This window comes from Pollachius pollachius (assembly GCF_949987615.1).
Source record: "Pollachius pollachius genome assembly, chromosome: 2".
NCBI classification, from domain to species: domain Eukaryota; kingdom Metazoa; phylum Chordata; class Actinopteri; order Gadiformes; family Gadidae; genus Pollachius; species Pollachius pollachius.
The window spans coordinates 2,981,317-3,001,316 of record NC_136935.1 but is presented as its reverse complement, the minus strand read 5'-3'; the positions used below and the strand labels follow the sequence as shown (position 1 = coordinate 3,001,316).

The following is a 20,000-nucleotide window of genomic DNA, read 5'->3' as shown; positions in this document are numbered from 1 at the left end:
TTTAATTAAACACAGGAGATGGCTCTGGTGAACATCACTTGTTCTAATATTTGCGTGTACTTAAAGGAAATTACATACAATGGAAATATTGGAGGAAGAATACTCTTACAGAAAGAAAGCGTTCTCTGGTGCATTTTTTACACTGAGGGAGGAAAAAGAGCAGGATTCTCATGTGATGCTGGGGTGAGAGGAGGAATTCATCTGCATGGTAGAAACTGGTTGAATAAAATTGAAGCCAAGGCTGATTCTTCTCACACTTTAAAGAGCTTCCCACTGTGGAAATCTCTTTGAGTGGGAGGTGGTTTGAGTTCAAGAAAAGTCGTAAAGATTTTTCGTTTATTTCTTTTCTGCCAAATTCAATCAAGCACATGACCATTTCAACACTGATTACATTTCAACAGTGTCAAAGATAAATGGGTTTAGCCCTTAAGTCACAGAAGTTCATTCGGGGTTGTCGGTTGAAGTACCGCTTAATAGTTGTGTTAAGTAATCCGGCTTTCGGCGATGATGAAGTGTGCGTGTCTAACCTGAGAAGAGCCAGCGGAGTATTCCTCTCCAGCTCTGCAACACATCTCTGCTGCATCAAAGAGCATCGAGCTATACATTCAAGATTCAAGAGTTTATTCATGAAGTGCAACGGTAAAACACAACGACATTGTAATTCTACCAGCAAGTATGTGTTTGTTTCACGTAAAGCACATTTGAGTTGTCGTAGTCATAGTCAACGATATAATCGCAACCATATAAAATCATTATAATAAAGGTTATTCATGAAAAGCCTTTCATCCTTGCGCACACAGCGCTCTCCAGATAAAAAATATGGATATGATAAAAGGGCATACATTAAATCGCTAGCAAACAAGGATATTATTACATGCAAAGGCGAGTGCTGACGAGAGTTAAGGGTGCCGTATAGAAGAGCATACATTAAAACGCTAGCAAACAAGGAAATTATGACATGCAAAGGCGGCTGGTGACGAGAGTTAAGGGTGCTATATAACTAAGAACATTAGTGTTTGAGCTGGTTTTTCATTGGATTTAACCACAGTACAACAGTAGAGCCACCATACTGTAATGGCACGGTCGTTCTGCTCTCAACTAAAAGAACAGATGAGAATAAACTTTTCATTGTCATTGTGCAGTAGATGCATACAACAAAATTTGCATATGCAGCACAATGCTAGAACAATGCTCACACAATAAATAGTATGAAATACAGAATAAAAGACACATTTAAGAAAACGTTGTCAAGGCAACATTGAGTCCCATGTATTTAGAGTTGATTTAAAGTGCAACTGTGCAAGCTGTGGGGGGGGGAGAGTGGCTGGGCATGGCTGTTCAGTTCTGTAATGGCCCTGGGGACGAAGCCGTTCTGCAGCCTGGAGGTGCGGGCTTGGTCCTGGGTTTGATCTCAGGCCTCTTCATTCTCGAGCAAGGCGCCTCAATCGCATGTCGCTTCTGATCCACCCCAGTGCCTTACGTGCTGCCCACGCCCCCCTTTCCCCCGCAGGGTTACGAGTGCGAATGCCGCGCGGGCTGGGAGGGCGCGCACTGCCAGCACGAGGTCGACGAGTGTGCGTCGCAGCCCTGCGCCAACGACGCCACCTGCGTGGACCTGCTCGGGGGCTACAGGTAGGCGCTCCGTCCGCATCGCTCGCCTGATATGCGCGAGAAAATGCTAAAGAAAAAGGGGGGGGGGGGGGGGGGGGGGTTCGGGAGACGGCAATAGGTCCTTCCGCCGGCTGCGGCGATAATGAATTGCAGATGGCAGGTAAAACAAATGAGTCAATCAACGGCTCACAGCATGAAAGGGTTTCCAGGGGGACCGTGACTTTATGGAGGAGGGGGGGGAAGTCTGGTGTGGCTGCTTCAGCTAATGCCCCCCCCCCTCCCTTCCTCCAAACTCCCTCCCTTCCTCCAAACTCCCTCCCTTCCCCCCTTCCTCCCTTTCTCCTCCCTCCCTTCCCCCCTTCCTCCCTCCCTTCCCCCCTCCCTTCCCCCCTTCCTCCCTTTCTCCTCCCTCCCTTCCCCCCTTCCTCCCTCCCTTCCTCCCTCCCTTCCCCCCTTCCTCCCTCCCTTCCTCCCTCCCTCCCCTTCCTCCCCTCCCCTCCCCTCTCCCCCCCTCACTGGAGACGGGGATAGAAACAGCGTCAGGTGGAGAAAGTTGCGGCAGGGCGGGCGCCGTTCCCTTACCGACTGCCTCCGAGTGCAATATTCAGCTTCCAGTGGCAGAGCGCTGATAAGAGATTCGGAGACAGAGACATCACGGCGCTATCGTCACCTTTCGGTTCTGAGTCACATTAGGGGGTAGTCAGGGATACGGCTCCATTAGTAATCCCGCCGACCCCGAGCCTTCGCCGACGTCTGAAGCTGTGCTTAAGCGCACCAAACGTCGAGCCTGCCCCCTGATTAGGGTGTGTGTGCGTGTGTGTGTGTGTGTGTGTGTGGGGGGGGGGGGGAGGGGGGGGGGGGGGGGGCAAACTGTGATTAATCGTAGAGTTTTTAATCACTGTGTTTGGAGAGGGGCGGATTAGCCCGGTGGTTAGGGTGTTTGACTCGCAGCCAAAGGGGCACTGGGTTTGAACGCTAATATCAACAGTCTACCTGCCGTCCTTCTTGAGCGGAGGTGAATTAAAAACAAAAACAGGAGTCGCTTTTGATACCAGCATCGGTTAAGGTGGCTCAATAATACTTAGCGATTCCGTCTATGCGTACACCTACCGTCACTGTAACCTCTTCCTCCACTGCTTTTCTTTGTCCTCTGCTGTGTGTGTGTGTGTGTGTGTGTGTGTGTGTGTGTGTGTGTGTGTTGTCGGGGTGTGGGTGTATGTGCCTGGTTGCGTTATGTGTTGGTTTGTGGCTGCAATGTGTGTGTGTATACGTGTGTGTGTGTATTTGTGTGGGAGTGTGCATGGTTGCGGTTGGTATTTGTGTGTTTGTGTGTGTTTGAGATAAATCGACGTGTGTGTGTGTGGTTGCGTTGCGTGTTGTGTATGTGTGCGTGGTTCCAATGTGTCTGTGTGTGTGTATGTGTGCATGGTTGCGATTGGTATTTGTGTGTGTGTGTGTTTGAGATAAATCGACGTGTGTGTGTGTGTGTGGTTGCGTTGCGTGTTGCGTGTGTGTGCGTGGTTCCAATGTGTCTGTGTGTGTGTGTATGTGTGCATGGTTGTGATTGGTATTTGTGTCTGTGTGTGTGTGTTTGAGATAAATCGACGTGTGTGTGTGTGTGTGTGGTTGCGTTGCGTGTTGCGTGTGTGTGCGTGGTTCCGATGTGTCTGTGTGTGTATGTGTGCATGGTTGCGATTGGTATTTGTGTCTGTGTGTGTGTGTTTGAGATAAATCGACGTGTGTGTGTGTGGTTGCGTGTTGCGTGTGTGTGCGTGGTTCCGATGTGTCTGTGTGTGTGTGTGTATGTGTGCATGGTTGCCGTTGGTATTTGTGTGCATGTGGTTGCGGTTTGTGTGCATGTGGTTGCGATACGTGTGTGTTTGGCTGCGATGTATGCGCGCCCGTGTGTGTCTGTTTGCGATGCATGCCGCGTGTGTGTGCGTGGTTGCAATGCCCACATGTGCATGTTTGCGTGTGTTTGTACGGCTACGGTGCGTGTGTGTGTGTGTGTGTAGGTGTGAGTGCGGGCGGGGCTGGACCGGGCCGCGCTGCGCGCTGGACGTGGACGAGTGTGAGTCCGGGCCCTGCCTCAACGGAGCCTCGTGCCGGCAGGCGCCCGCGCCGGGGGACTTCCTCTGCACCTGTGCCCCCTTCTTCACCGGGCCTCGCTGCGGCCACCGCCACGACCCCTGCGGCCCCGCTCACAGCCCCTGCCTGCACGGCTCCGCCTGCCTGCCGCGCCCCGACGGAGGCGCCTCCTGCAGATGTCCAGCTGGTGAGCGCCCCCCCGCCCCCCACCAGTCCCCCCGCCCGTGCTCCGCCGCTACAGCTGCACCTTAGCCCAATTTAGCAGCGCGAGTTCAGCCGGACACTGGAGTGTAGCGGGGATGGTGAGGCACGATGCCGCCCAGCACACACACACACACACACACACACACACACACACACACACTGGCGCGCACACACACTCACTGGCGCGCACACGCACACTCACTGGCGCGCACACGCGCACTGACTGGCGCGCACAGTCACTGGCACGAACACACACATTCGCTGGTGCGCACACACACACTAACTGGCACGAACACGCACACGACTGGGACGAACACACACGCTCACCGGTGCGCACACACACTCACTGGCGCGCACACACACACTCACTGGCGCGCACACGCGCACTGACTGGCGCGCACAGTCACTGGCACGAACACACACACTCAATGGCGCGCGCACACACACTCACTGTGTGAAGCGTTCTGAGGGCCTTGAATAGCGCAATGTCAACGCAATTAATTATCATGACTGAGATGATTAACTATGTAATCATAATTTGTATTATTATTAATATAATCATTATTATATTACATAGACTATATTTAGTAGTTGTTCAAGGAATGCTTTTTATGTACAGCATATACTCGATTAGGCCTGTATACAGTATACACACGATATACAGTGCTTGTAAAAAGGTGTGTTATATATGCACAGCATATACGTGTCGGTATATATGCACCATTCTTGCATCCGACTGTTGCCAAAATCCTTAGTTTTTTTCCTAACTCCTGCATTTAAAACGACGTTATTTAAATGAAGTACAAAATGTGAATTATATTAACATGATGCCAGAATAATTTAAAGTGAATGCAGGCTATTTAAAGCATTTTGTTGTAGGGTTTTGGTGTATTTCCTGTAGGGGATTTGAACTGGGGAATTAGTGCTACATGTAATGTTTGTTTTGTATAATTGGGTTTATTTTTACAGTTACACTCAGCCTCTCAGGAGAATGCTACGTGTTTGTAGATGACTTTATGTGGTCTATTTAATTAATTTGGTCTTATCTCTGTCTGAGTCATCTGCTCACATTCTCTGACTGACATCAGGAGTGGATTCATTTTGTAGGGATATTGTTATTTGATTCCTTGCCATCACAATCTTCTTTATTTGCGTTACAGTTCTTTATATAAGAAAAACAAAAGACAGGTTTACTGTTCAGGGTAGAACTGAATTAAAAAGTCTCAAAATGTGATGAAGATGAATCGTGAATTCTGTGAGATCAAACAATTTTCTTGAAAAAGAAAGTTGAGTAACAAAAGTGGGCTGATGAAAACCCTAAAAAGGTATTGCTGATGTGTGATGTGTTCAAAGTTTGCAGTAATTATGCAAATGCAACATTGCAAGATCTGTTCGCCGTACAAGCAAAATCCCTTTCTGAACTACAGTTTGAGTCATAACTAAAACTTTTTCCTACAACCTGACAAACCAACGCCACATTTCCTTTGAGCACTTTCACCGTTCGTTATGCTTATTAGAACGCAGCTCTCATTTAAGTCTTTTGCCTTAATAAAGTTGATTTAACATAAAAAACGCGCCTTAGCTTCACACTAATGAATTGCTTGTAAATTGGATAAAAAAAATGAAAAAAATAAACTTTAAAAGCCCTAATTTATGCTTTGGTGTGGGAAACCAAAAATGTGCACTGTATATCAGCAACTCAACAGTCTAACCAGCTCAATAAAATACCACTCGATATCCACTTAAATTGGAACTATGTTCGTAACAAACACAAAACACCTCAGATAATTCTCCCCCCCGTTCGCAGACCGTGTTTGCCAAGTCTCATCCCAACAAGTCACACAGGCCCCGGCGTTACGCTAACCCGTGGTAATTAGCAGTAGCTCCTCAGGTCTGTGGTTCACAGGTGCGTCTGTATAAAGAGCCGCTAACCACCTAATCCTGCTCTCGTTCTACGCCGGCCGCCGTGTCAGGGGCTAACACACCGGTTACACCACGCGGAGACGGTCACACATACACATGGCAGGGCCGTTTAACAGGGATAATGTGCTAAGTAACGAGCTAACCACAGCGCTCCCGGTCGGAGCGCGCCGCGGCACTCAGGTGGAGTTGACCTGTAACCCTTGGGGCTTGTTTGCGTTGTTTTTTCGTAGTTTCGTGTGGCGCTGTGACCTGAGAAGCGATGCTGGTTACCTTCCTTTTCATGGTTTTGTCGAAGCCTTGTGTGCTTTTCTCTCGTTTTAGAGGTGAGCCACAGCAGGAACAGGAGAGGTTTTAGGAAGAGAGCAGACAGTTTGACCGTCTGACTACTCAATTTCTCCTTCGCTCTTGCACACCTGCTCCTGGGGACGTGCGTATGCATACTGATGAGCATGCACACACGCACACGTACCTCACACATACGGGTATATGCGTGCACACGCTCACTCACACACACACAAAATCACACACTGACACACACACAAACATGCACACACGCGTGCACACACTCATGCACACACACACAGGTATATGCGTGCACACACTCACTCACACACAAACACACACGCATACACACACACACACAAAATCAGACACCGACACACACACATGCACACACACACATATACATCTGCACACACTCATGCACACACACATACACACACACACACAAAATCACACACTGACACACACATACACACACACACATCCTTTCATACATTAAAATCGAAGCCAATAGTTTGTGAAAAAGTGTCACGCCCCCACAATTCTCAATTTCAAAGGCAGAATGTAGTCCCAGTGTAGTCAACCAGCCATGAGGAAGATTGTTTACTCATCCTCGTCTCCCACATTGATCACTTTATAGCTCAGTAAAGAAAAAAAGTGGCTACTTTGCATCTTAGCATGTTGGACACATCGCAGGCTTCCCATTATTAATCGAGTAAACACACCACAGCGTTCTGCTTTTAGCTAATGCTGCTATCTGTGTGGAGATGAGACGCCGCCGAGCTGATATAAATAGAGGGTGAGCTACGGAGGTTTTTTCGCAAGCGAGGGAGATAGAGGGAGAGACGGCGAGGAATGGCACAGCAGACGCCTGCTGCATACATTAGAGTGGAGAGCTGAGCGTGGGTCGGGCCGGCTTCTCTTCACACAAGTGTTGTGACTCACCGTGCGATTATTATGCACGGCGGATCGGAGCTGGATTCGTCGCCGGGGCTCGACAAACACAGAGTCATTACAGCGGCCTTCCCTCTGTCGTCCACCGCTGAACGCTGCCTTGTTCTTTAGCTCGTTTTTAACGGCTCAGTGTTTAGCATACATTGTTTTACAAAACCTTGCCTTTATTCCCCACAGCCCAGAGGGAATTTTCCCTTTGCGTTTTGGTTTTAGTTTTTACTGACCCGCTGCAGTGTTTTCACAGTCGGTTCACTGTTGACGAATAACGCCTTTGAATGGTATAATCTCATTCAATTGGAGTTGGTCGGTAAAGTCTTCCAAATCTGGCAACGCGTCCCTGCCAAATGAAAGTCCGCCCACTCGCATGTGAACTTGGCCGACGCGGAGCAAACATTACCACGGCCATTACTTACGTCATCTGTCAATTTTATAATGTTCACGGTTTTGCGTGTTGTCTGCCTGCACATTTAACCTTTAAGCGAGAAAGACTGCATAGTATTATACCACACTCAAAATGGATTTTGCGAACATTCACATTTTTTGTAATTATATAATCAAATAATGGTGTTAATCAGTTCATGTTTTTGACTGATACCGAGATTATTCATAGTAATAATAATCACTCAGTTTGATTATTAATAATACCACAGAATTCAAACAGTTTTTTCTGTTAAAAGATATATATCAATATATCAGCTAATATTATGGACCAAAAAAGTGATTTGGACAATTTACAAGGGTTTTAGTTTGTACTTTATATATCAAGTATTTCATATCTGTAATATTAAGCCGTAAGCCTGGTGCGATAGGCAGCGTATAAAAGTGACACCATATGAATACTGAACACTTCTCCCTCCAAGTCGGAATCAGCCCAAACGGCTGACCATTAAAAACTGCTGCGAAAGATGGTTTTATCTTCAAGGCATGAACCGTCATCTCTGTGCAGCAACTTGCGCTAGAAGGTGAAGGGAAAACCTTGAACCGCAACCAGCGCTGGAAGCTGAGATCTCGATTCTCTCGCTGGTAGCGCGGACACAGGAGTCAGGAGGCCCGGCTCATCTCGCCTGGCCTGCACAGATGTTCCACTTTTCTTCTAATGAGCTGGCCTCCGCGGGGGGGCCAGCACTGATAGAAGAGCAACCAGGAACGGGGGGTCAGCAGTGGGGGTCCCGGTGAGGGGTCAGGGGGGGCTATTGTCCTACAACCGCCAGAGTAGGAAAACAAACAGCTGGTGCCCCACATGTGAGACACCAGCTCGTTTGTTTCCGTTTGAGGGTATTTTTATCCTTAGCATGATGCATTATGCACACCGTTATTTAACTGTTTTAGCTCAAACGTTTAGAGAAATACGACCACGAAGATGCAATCTTTAACACCCATGGTCATGAACACGTCTTGTGTGTTCCCGTACGTGCCTGTTAGTCGAAATGGGGATTTCCGAATGTCAAATGCAGTATAACAGTCAAAACTAGTAGTATAAGTAGTGCAAGTATCCTAATAAAGACGTCGGTGAGTCTTGAGGCTAAACATGTATTTTATTAATAATTCTCGGAATGTTGCCGGCGGTGATCAACCGAAAATAAACAGCGCTAAATAAATAACGGTGATCATTTGCTGAAACACATATGACCAGTGGCATCTGCGGCACGTAATTTGACATGAATTTCAGTTGCGCTACATCTCCCGGTGTAAGTCGTTGCCGCTTTGTTTGACAAGGCTATTTCGGGAAGAAGGCAGATGGAGCCAGGTTCTTCTGGACAAGATCTCGGGATTGTAATTCGGTTTTATAATTAGGCAGTTTATCTGCTCTGCCACGTTTTGTTATCAAATCAACAGTCACCGCTGTTTGCCTGCATGGCATCATTCTTTAAGACAAGCGCTGTTTGTTTAGTGCTATGATATTTGGTAAATGTATTTAGTTTCCCCATTGCTTTTACTTCTAATCTACTCCATTTGTCATGTTTGCCGGAACGCAGAGCGATGGTACTGTCGCGATGCACTCAGTCATGCGTTGTTACATGCGTTATTAGCCACAGATGATGGTGCGTAACAAACCAATTAACAAATAATACGTTTTTAATCACTGATACGTCACGGCATTGGCACTTCTACAATGTGTCGATACACAGAGGATGAGCAAACAGTGTGCGGCTGCACAGTAAATTAAAGATATCCCATGTGCATCCGATAGTTTAATGTGCGGTATGTGTATGTATGAGTAGTGTAGGAGAATTGAGAATTTATATTAAGCCGTTAAAGTGGCCGTCTGTCATTTATGTCTTTAATTGCTGTAATCCGAAAGTCATTTGTCAAAATTGCCGTCACCATGTCAACACCGGATAAAACAAAGGGAAGGAGGGAGCAGAAAGGGCATTGGCAATTCCAGGGTTGTTTATATTTTGAATCGTAGTCTCTTCTGCTCTTTCCTGCCCTCTGTCTCCTCCCAGCTCTCGAATCTCACCGGCAGCACCCTTAGGCAGACACTGTAACCACCGTGACTTACACTGAATCTTAAATACAATCCCATCAGGAGCGGATCGGAGTTCTGGCCTCCTGCTCATTGAAGCCGACACAGGCTGACTCCAGACGTTTGGGGTCGGAACCCACAACCTCCCGACTCGCAGTCAAACACATGGATATGCGTGATGTCTATATCCACGCACTAGTTATGCGGGGGCTTGAGACGTGTGTGGGGGAGGGTCAGCCGACGTGGTTCTCCGTACGCAGGGGCGGTGGGGGGATGTACGGCAGAATCACCTCTGGTGGCACCTGGTGCACTGGTGGTTCTTCACACCAGTAGAGTAGACTGTAGGTACTGCTACTATAGCTACTACTATGGACATAAAAACCTCCATAGCAGGCAATTTTGGATACATACTGCTTCTACTATACTAATAGTAATCATGTTCATCATAGAAATAGTATACATGTTGTATATTTATTTCAGTATGCACGAATAACTAACTGAATGAAAATTCAGTTTGTAATTCATGATGATATATTCAATATGGATATACTGAGAAAAGAGCAACAGCTGAAAAGCCTTTTTTGAATTCTTTTTCGAGGACTCTGATTCTATGAAGGCTTGAATTGGTCCGGGAGACCATTGCACAGACACGCTTCGGCTGAGCAAATCTAACAGCGAAAGCAGAATGGAGGTTGTGAACTGGCCTTTGGACGATTCTGGTCTACGACTACTTGCCTCGGGAGAGTCGCATGCCCGTGTACCAACGATGTGTGTGAGAGATAAATGGTGTTTCACAGATGTTTGTCGAGCAAGCTCTCTGGTAGTCTATACGGCTAAAGCATTCAGCGTGTTAGCGTCAACATCGTAGGGTCAGCCCGGGCTCACACTTAAGCCTTTTTTCGGTGACACCGAATGAAAAACATTTGCTTTTGCTGACTTTTTGTCCTGGAATTCCTCTCCACAGTCTCTAGCCTACATTTAGGCAGCCATGAGCAACACACCTACCCTGATGACCACTCTCTTTTGGTACAAGCGTCTGCCAAACGACTAAGTATGATAGAGAATAATAAGTTGTGGTGCTTTGGATCCTAAAGATGGAAGGACCCACTGGAGCTGAGACATATAGGTGCCCAATTGTATGCCTGTCTCTATAACTATAGTAGGCATATATAGGTGTCCTGTTATATGCTGTCTCCATTCCTATAGGCATATAAGTGTCTCTCTAACAAGAATTCCTTGAGAACATAGAACAGGAACAAAGTGGATTAGAGGATTTAGATATTATTTCAGAAATGTATGCAAACCTACATGCCTTGGCTGTTTCATTTGGTTGTACGTTATGTTTGAAGACTGAAAGGGGAACGCTGCAATCATGAAGGAGGATAGATGGATGTAAATGATCCCACGTCCTCGACACGGTAATGGGAATGTAGAGCTTATTTCACGGCGTTAAACATTCGGTGCTGGTAGGGTCCCGACGTACACGCACACGCAGGTGACGGCAGGAGAAGCTTTGGGAAGCCCTGACATAGAGGAATGTACACATGGTCAAGGTAAGCTGGGAAACGGCCAGACTGTTAGTGGAGCGAGAGAGCAGATCTGTGGATCTGTGTGGTGCTAGCAAGGCTGCGGTAACAGTCCGGAGCACATTTAGGACACTCAGGATCAGGCTGAAGATGACGGAGGTGTCCGAATAGATCTTCATTCTGTCTCGTTGACAGCTGGAGAGGGAAGGAGAGGAGATGCCTTCACTGGAGGTGTCAAAGCAACGTGTTGGCAGGAGCCTGGCCTAGGCTGCTCTGAGATGGGTATTATATGTGTGCATGATAGTACATTTCATGCATGCATCATCATGCAAAGTACTCAGATTCAGAAATAGCCAAGCTCTGTATATTATACTTATCTATCAGAAATATAACGGATGGCTCATATAACAAATTGAATACAACTGAAAGAAAATTATTTCTGCGACATTAACAATTGAAACGACAAAAATAAAAATACATGCGAAGACGGCAACTTGTAGCCAGACACGTAACAGGTGTCTGATGGTTTCTTTTTTTTAATTTGATGTTCCACCTGTTACCGTGCCACCTGTAAACACACACACACACACCGACACACACCGGACGCACACAAACACACACACACACACACACACACACACACACACACTGACAAATGAGAGCTCAGCGCAGGTCCAGGCAGGAGGTGTGGCAGGTGAGTCAAGTCGCAGGTTTCAAACCGGCGGTGGCTAGAGATTGGAGCAGCTGCAGGCGCTGTCTGAGCCAAGTATCTTTTACTGTCACGTCATAGTGCGATATCTTCCCACGTGCGACCGCCGCCCGTGTCATACAGACACACAGAAATCACCGCTGTCTCGCAGCTGTTGCCCGCCGCTCATCAATCAGAACTAAGCAGCGGCAGAACGGTGTTTTGCCGTGTGTTCAATGCCGGGGTATTTATTCACCTCTCCACCTCCGCACTTCCTTCCCCCTGCTGTCTCGCACATGTAACAACTCGGTGCTCCGGGCTGTGTGTGTGTTGTTTTCTTCTCCTCTCGCCATCCGAGACGGTTTTTCATGTGAATACTAGTGGTGATTTTTATGTGGGAGTTTTTTCAAGAATAACTGGTTTCTTCGAACATCGCTTTCGGAGACATTGAAACGTCCAGGGTTAAAGGTTACAACTGCGTCCATAAGTGTGACATCGTAGTGTGCTGCTGCATGGCCCAGTCTGTTATCCATACCGTGTTTGGGTTTTTTCTGCGTGCGTTTGTTGAACGACAGCTTCCCCTGTCACGACAGAGGATCTCGCTCTCGGGACACAAACGTGCCCGTCGAAAAAAAAGCCAACTCCTCACTCTCAAAACGAAGGACAATCGCTCACGTTTTTTTTCCGATCGAAACGCCAATCAAATTTAGCTCAGAACTCACCAGGGGATTGGCCCTATCAGCACCGCGACTGCCCCCACCACCACCACCTCCACCACCGCCACCACCACCACCACCCAGCACCACCACCACCTCCACCACCACCACCACTACCACCACCGCCACCTCCACCACCACCACTTCCACCTCCACCACCACCACCATCTCCACCACCACCACTACACCATCCCCACCACCACCACCACCACCACCACCACCACCACCACCTCTACCACCACCACCACCACCTCCACCACCACCACCACCACCACCACCACCACCTCCACCACCACCACCTCCACCTCCACCACCACCACCTCCACCACCACCACCACCACCACCACCTCCACCACTACCACCACCACCACCACCACCTCCACCTCCACCACCTCCACCACCACCACCTCCACCTCCACCACCTCCACCACCAGCACCTCCACCACCACCACCACCTCAACCTCCACCACCACCACCTCCACCACCACCTCCACCACCACCACCACCACCACCACCGCCTCAACCACCTCCACTACCTCCACCTCCACCACCACCACCACCACCACCACCTCCACCTCCACCACCACCACCACCACCACCACCACCCCTCCTGCTCCGTTCCCCGGGAGAGACTGCGTGTCAGGAGCAGTGATCACACAGCCTTCCCCCGGATGATGGAGTGGGCGGGCGGTGTGTGCGCCCTGGGTATCCCTCCCTCCGTACTCTGTCACGCAGCAGCCTCAAGTCACTGCTTAGTGGCAGAAGATGCATTACGCCGCCGCCGCATTCAAAGTCGTCCCGGAGGTGCGCCCACAATTTCCGTGAGTGACAGCTGGGCCCGGGCAGGGACGGCTCCGCTCCATATTTCACCGCACGCTGTCCGCGGCGTCCTCCGTTTCGCCCGGGAACCGCCTGCCTGTGTTCCCCCCCCCACCCCATCGCGCGGCACAGCGCAACCGGGCGAGATTTGTCGGAGTCATAATCTCGCCTTTTTTCCATAACAGTGACTTTTTTTTGTCACTTGAGGAGGGGTTGGATGGAGTTTGCACGCAGACATCTTGTTTGATGATGGCAATATGTGAGCATCTTCAAAAAACATAAGCCAAATAAATCTCAAAGTACTCTCCGTGGTTCTTTTTCGGCAGGCGATTATGGCGGGGGGGAAAAAACACCCGCCACACACGCAAAGGGATATGAAGAGCGGGCCCATTGTTTTAGCTCTGTCGTCGCTCTCTGGGGGTTGGAAAACGCGTCACTAACCGTCGCCGTTGCGGATTCGAATGCATGGCGGCGAAGTCGTCACAGGCGCTTAATTACATTTATCACAGCCACACTGATATTCGGTACAGCAGCACAACTTTCAGTGTGTAATCGCCGTTGCAGTTCTTTATTCAGTTGTTAACAGTAATAAGCGAGGGTTTACAGTCGGGATTTGTTGGTTGACTTTATCATCGATTTGGCTTCGCCAACACAAATGCCAAGTGTGTTGCCAAGCAACACACAAGCATTTCCCGGCCCACTAGCTTGCTACTTTGTATACTCGGTGGCGCCGCAGGCTGGCTACTTTGTATCATGTACATTTACCGGCATGTCGCCATTTATTATGCAACCAGTGCAATAATAGTCTGCTGACAGTCGCTTTGGTGGCATGTGTAATTCTGATGAGTTACCAGCTGTCGCTCGTTAATGTAGGCTAATTAATGGTTATTAGGAACACCTGTAGAGTGGAGCGATACATGTTTAGTAAAAAAGTCCCAGTGCTGTTATGCGCTATATCAGCACTCATTGAATGCCTCTTATTACTTGAAATTACTTGGCCAGAAAAAACTATTGTAAAAAATTCTAGAATTCTTACTGCTGGCCTCTCAATCTCTGTCTGAGTCTGTGAGCTTCCACAGTGGTGTGGTAACACAGAATGCTACATTCCAATCAGTTAAAAAACACCCCTTCTTACACCTCATCTCACTACTTATTGAAGAAATGCTGCCCTGCTCTCAAAATCCAATTCTTAAATGCAGCCACTATCGTCACACATAACTCCAACGGAGCACCTCGGTCCGTAAGTCTGAATATACGCAGTGGCATGTAAACACAGAATATAAACGTGTCGATGTGTTGGTTTGTGGGAACTATTTGGGAAAACTACCTAGCCATGGCAGTTTGTGTGCGCTTACTTGCTTTTCGAGACGGTAATGGAGCTCAATGCCTTGCCAACTGCCCAGATTTAGAATTGTCGTACACCGGGCGTGAGTTGGAACAAAATTCATGGCTCTTATACATTTGTTCATTGACAATGTCAACAATTATCCCGTGGTCTCTTAACAACCCGGCCAAATCCTTTAAATGTGTTTTTGGTTACGTGGAATAATTGGTCTGCTCGTAAAGAAAACAATTTGTAAGTGCGGTTTAACAGTAGTGCACTAGCTTACCTTGAAATTGCTCTGAAACATCCTGACAAATTCTAAGGATGGCGCTTGTCGAGAACGTCTGCGTTAATTCAAAACCCCCCGATAAGACAAGTTGACAAACATTCACGTGGGATTTTTCGCTCTTTCCCCCCAACACGACTCCCAGTGACATTAATGCGTCACGTTCATTGGGCTCACCGTCTGCCCGCCAGGCAGCGAGCGAGAGCAGCTCATGGATCAGGCCGTAAAAGGCTAGTCATCCGCACAGCAATCCACCACCAGAGGGGAACCAAACCCGGCAGCGGAAGCATCAGCCTCCACATGAGACGCTCCCAGGCTGCCTGCAACCCAAAACGCCCGCGCTGATCTACTTAGCCATCCAGCCCCTAACCTCCCTCTAACGAACAAGGGCAAAGAAGCTCTCCGGCTAAGCTGCTCCGTCTTACCCTAACTTAACAAGATGCCCCTCACCACTACCCCCTCACTTAAACACATACCACCCCCCCTGTCCCCTCTTGGGTGCACGCCCACATGCACACACTCGTGTATGCAGGCATGCACACACACACACACACACACACACACACACACACACACACACACACACACACACACAGGCAGGCGTGCACACTCAGACGCAGACATGCACACACACACACACATACTCACACAAACAAAGGCTTGCATGCACACACACACACACACACACCCTCCCCAGCCCCCTTCCAGCCGTGCACCAGACGAATCTGTGTGGCAGTAAAGTATTATTAGACTTCCACCCTCTCGGAGGGAAAACAGTCGAGTGCTGAGAGCAGGGGGGAGGGAGGGGGTGAGATGTGCCACGGGGGTCTGGCTGGTTCCATTAACCCCCCCCCCCCCGTTCTCCCGGGGTTCGCTGTTATCACGGCGGCTGGCTCTCGGACGTTCTCCGGCCGACGGCGGTCGGAGAACGACGGGGGGGGCGCTGATCCATGACCGTCTCCATGCTTGTTTTGCAAACAGGGTACGAGGGGCTTCGGTGTGAGACGGACACAGACGAGTGCCGGGCAGCGCCCTGCCGGAACCAGGGCCGCTGTGTGGACGGGGTCAACGGCTACAGGTCACGGCGCCACACCAACGATCGCCGGCCCTGTTTGTTCTGTGGAGTTAAAACGCCACCGAATTACCAGGGCGTTGTTTTACATGTTCGCTATTTAAAAGTTATGAATTAGTTGTTAGCCCCACTAACCTCTACCCACTCCTTTATGGCATGTATCCAAATCCGCTGTTAATCACTTTGGATTAAAAGCGCCTGCTAAATGAGTGAATTATATGAAATAAATAGTTCGTAATGCTTTTGTACATATTATACATAGGTTAATACCTTTATGTGTCTATGTTTTATGCGGGGATGTTGAATTATCTGTGCACTCTATAACATTGCCTTGGTGTGGTATTAAGGTCAAATTATGAACAGTCTTTAAAAAGGAAACTTAATTAGTCTCGTAACGATGCAGACTCCCTATTATAGCTTGGGGTTTATTCAAACAATTAGAATCTCGCCCGCTTCCCTCCAGGTGAGATCAATACAAATCTGATGTGTAATTAATGTCATTCAATTCATATTGATCTTTTCCCCTCTCTGTTCCTGTGCCAATAGGAAGCTAATGGATTTTTCATTTTGCATGGGGGAGGAATCATCAATGGTAATGATTTCCCTATTCTCCTCCCTCAGCTGTGACTGTAAGAGCGGCTTCTCTGGCCTTCGCTGTGAGCAAGACGTCAATGAGTGCGCGTCAAACCCCTGCCGTAACGCTGCCGTCTGCCGAAACCTCGTCAACAGGTTGGTGTGAGCAAAGTTATTAAGAAGTTGACAAGTTGACGCCTCTTAAGTATTTTGGTATGTTTATAGATATATAAAATGAAACGCATACAATACAATACATTACAATACACCATGCAATATACACACTCATATATATATATATTTGTGTACGTGTGTGTGTGTCTGTGTCTGTGTGTGTGTGTGTGTGTGTTTTGGTGCGTAGTCTACACTGAGAAAGAGAGAGATAAATACAACGGTAACTACAAACGACACTACTACCCTTCATTAGGCCCAACTGTAAAACGAAGGCATTGCTGTGGCTGGAATCGAAAGGCAAATACTTTGAGGGACAGCCCCCCCCCCCCCCTCCCAGGAGTGGTGACGCTCTTCTGGTGCGTGTGTTCCAGTTAATACAACAAGCCTCTATTTATTCCTGACACATATAAGCTGCGATAACCAAAGACAGGAGGAGGAGGGATAGGGAGACTGAGAGGGAGACAGAGAGAGGGAGAGAGGGAGAGAGAGAGAGAGAGAGAGAGAGAGAGAGGGAGAGAGAGAGAAAGAGAGAGGGAGAGAGTGTGCGAGAGCAGCAGGAACACATCATGTATCTAGATTGGGCGCACTCCAGTGGAGCCTCTCTCTGCTGTGCTTAATGGGGGCCCGAGGGCCCCCTTGGCTTAGTCAGACAGATGGGTAGGGAACTCCCAGGGCCAATTTAAGTCCTAAATGGTTTCGTCTCCAGTTTGTCTCCCGTCATGATTCCGCTCCCATGCGACCCGGAACCTTCTCGGAGCTCCTCTCTCGTTGTAGGCTCCTTGGAGTTCACATCAGGTGTGTTTTAACCCCCCCACCCCTGCTCCGAACTCACCTTCCCCCCTCTCCCCTCTCTCCTGACTACGTAGTCTCCCTGCACCTCCCGAGCCTTAGCCTCCCTGTCGCGGTGATAGCCGCGGGCTACCAGCGCTGCGGCGTGCAACCGAGCCCTGGGTAGAACCGTGAGGAGGCTAATCCCCGTCCCCTCGGTAAGCCTGGTTCCAGGGGAGGTTAGCCTAGCGGGATGGCTATGCACGCCGCGCCACGCCGTGAGGTTTTAAGTCATGGCTAGGATCCGCTCCAGTATTTTAGGTCAATTTGTTTTATTTTTTTGATTAAATCCGTGACTCTCACATTGTGAAGTAGCTTATTTCATATGTTTCTCATGTTGTTTTGATTTTGATTTTTGTATGCCAGAAAAACATTGATTTCATCCGTTTCAATTATAGAATAATTCATAATGCTTTTATTAAAAAATGTAATGAATAAAACATCAAATAACAACTATCACAGAAATCAATACACAGTTTTTGAATGAGGATAACAAAAGTGTTTTGCAGATAATTCTGTGATGCAGTGCGATCACCAAGTTAGTGTGCATTAAATATTTCTAATACTAAAAACAGCAATTTTGCAAGCAGCAGCTGGCGAATGTGGCCTAACTTATAGCTTTAGGGAAAGATAAAAACTTGAGCAAAAAGTGAAAATGAAAACACAATGCTTGATTCCAGAGTTAGCTTTGTGACCCAATGATTGGCTCAAATATTTATCGTATCTTCCTGTACATTTGTGGTGATCTAAAATGTAATTGCCAATACCCTTGCTTTTATATTTAAATTGATAAAGGTTATCTCAAAAGCAATCGAGGCATAGCACACATCCTTTCAAATAATCTGTGTTATATAATGAATTAATATATCAATCAATAGATTTTCTTTGATTAATGAATGATGAATGCCTGCTTTAATGATCAGATACATAAAACTAAGAAACAAACAAATGCTGCAATCTTTCATTTATTTTTTAATAAACTTTGCACACCTGCTTTCTGCAGGTGTTGTGTTGTGGCGGACTGAGATATAGAGGTTGGCAGGGGCTGCATGTGGAATGCAAAAGGTTTCCTCCTTGATCATTTATGGGACGTTTCCCTGCTCTTTTGTGGGGTTGGAGGGGTAGACTAGGGGGACTGTAACCTTGATTAAGGGCTACACAAACGTGTTTTACTCCTGCCGACTTGTACCGTTGAAATGAACTCATGGACCAAATTGTACAGGAGTGTTCCTCTCAGAGGTGATGATAGTAAAGATTGCATCAGATCAATTTCATTACTATAAAAGTAAGTCGTGTTGGGAAAACGAACGGGCCCGAATTGTAAAAGAAGTGCTGGATTTGATACGCAGGAGGCTTTTACAAGCTGCTTTAGTGTGATAGAGATCCAGTAGGCAGCGTAGACAATTCATTTGATGTCAAGCACGTCAGAAGGCTCCCTGTTTACACGTCTATGCCTCATAATTCATGTCGGCCCCCTTAAGTGAGATGTACAATTCAAGGGGATGACGACAACACCTCTGCAATTGTCGCTTTGCACCGTGCTTTGAAAACATATTTCATTCCACACTGTTTTTACAGGCATTGCACCGCTTCTAGTTGGACTGTTGAACGACTCTCTCTCTCTCTCTCTCTCTCTCTCTCTCTCTCTCTCTCTCTCTCTCTCTCTCTCTCTCTCTCTCTCTCTCTCTCTCTCTCTCTCTCTCTCTCTCTCTCGCTCTCTCTCTATCATTCATGGTGAATCAAGATATTGTTAATTAAAACAATTGGGTTTTAATTGTAAAGAAAATACAAATAAATTGCTCTCTCTGTAGGTTCTTGTCGGAACAAGAATATGTAAATAAAAACAATTTTGTTTGATTCAAAAAAATTAAATACAAATCTCTCTCTCTCTCTCTCTCTCTTGCTTTAGGGTCCTGTTGGATGAAGATAATGTAAATGCAGACATTTATTTAAGTATATAAACGTGAAAACCAACCTCCCCCCCTCTCTCTCTCTCCCCCGGTTAGGTTTGAGTGTGTGTGCCCCCGAGGCTACTTCGGCACGCTGTGTGACCTGGACGTGGACGAGTGTGTGGCTTCACCTTGCCTGCACGAGGGCATCTGTATCAACAAGCCGGGGGGCTTTGAGTGTGTCTGTCTCCCTGGATACTCAGGTAGATCACCTCCCCTCCCTCCTCCTCCTCCTCTTCCTCCTCCCCCCCCCCCCCCAGTGGCCCCTGGGTGACACGGAGATCAATAGCAGCAGTCCAAAGCTTATCGTGACGGGGCCACGGCTCCATAGAGAGCCACCTCTGACATCGATGGTTGCCTTTAATTATCACCCCCGCGCCGAGCCAGATTCAGCCCCTGATGCCGCTGCGGCCGCCGCTGCTGTTGGGGGAATTTAGCCACCGATAAATCCACGTCAATGGTTTTTTTTTTTATCAGATGAAAAGTTATCAACGTCTCTGTTACCTTCTGGGGCCC

At 47.9% G+C, this 20,000-nt stretch overlaps 1 protein-coding gene across 1 annotated transcript in view; it reads left to right on the top strand.

Moving 5' to 3' along the window:
* The window catches only part of eys (eyes shut homolog), a gene marked incomplete at both ends in the record, with an annotated part of 123,047 nt that overhangs the window by 42,708 nt on the left and 60,339 nt on the right, over positions 1 to 20,000 (top strand). Inside the window, 5 exons of the mRNA XM_079729026.1 lie at positions 1,511 to 1,632; positions 3,627 to 3,886; positions 15,870 to 15,966; positions 16,582 to 16,689; positions 19,542 to 19,687. Of these exons, the coding sequence (XP_079585152.1) occupies positions 1,511 to 1,632; positions 3,627 to 3,886; positions 15,870 to 15,966; positions 16,582 to 16,689; positions 19,542 to 19,687 (733 nt within the window). The remainder of the gene's footprint in view (positions 1 to 1,510; positions 1,633 to 3,626; positions 3,887 to 15,869; positions 15,967 to 16,581; positions 16,690 to 19,541; positions 19,688 to 20,000) is intronic.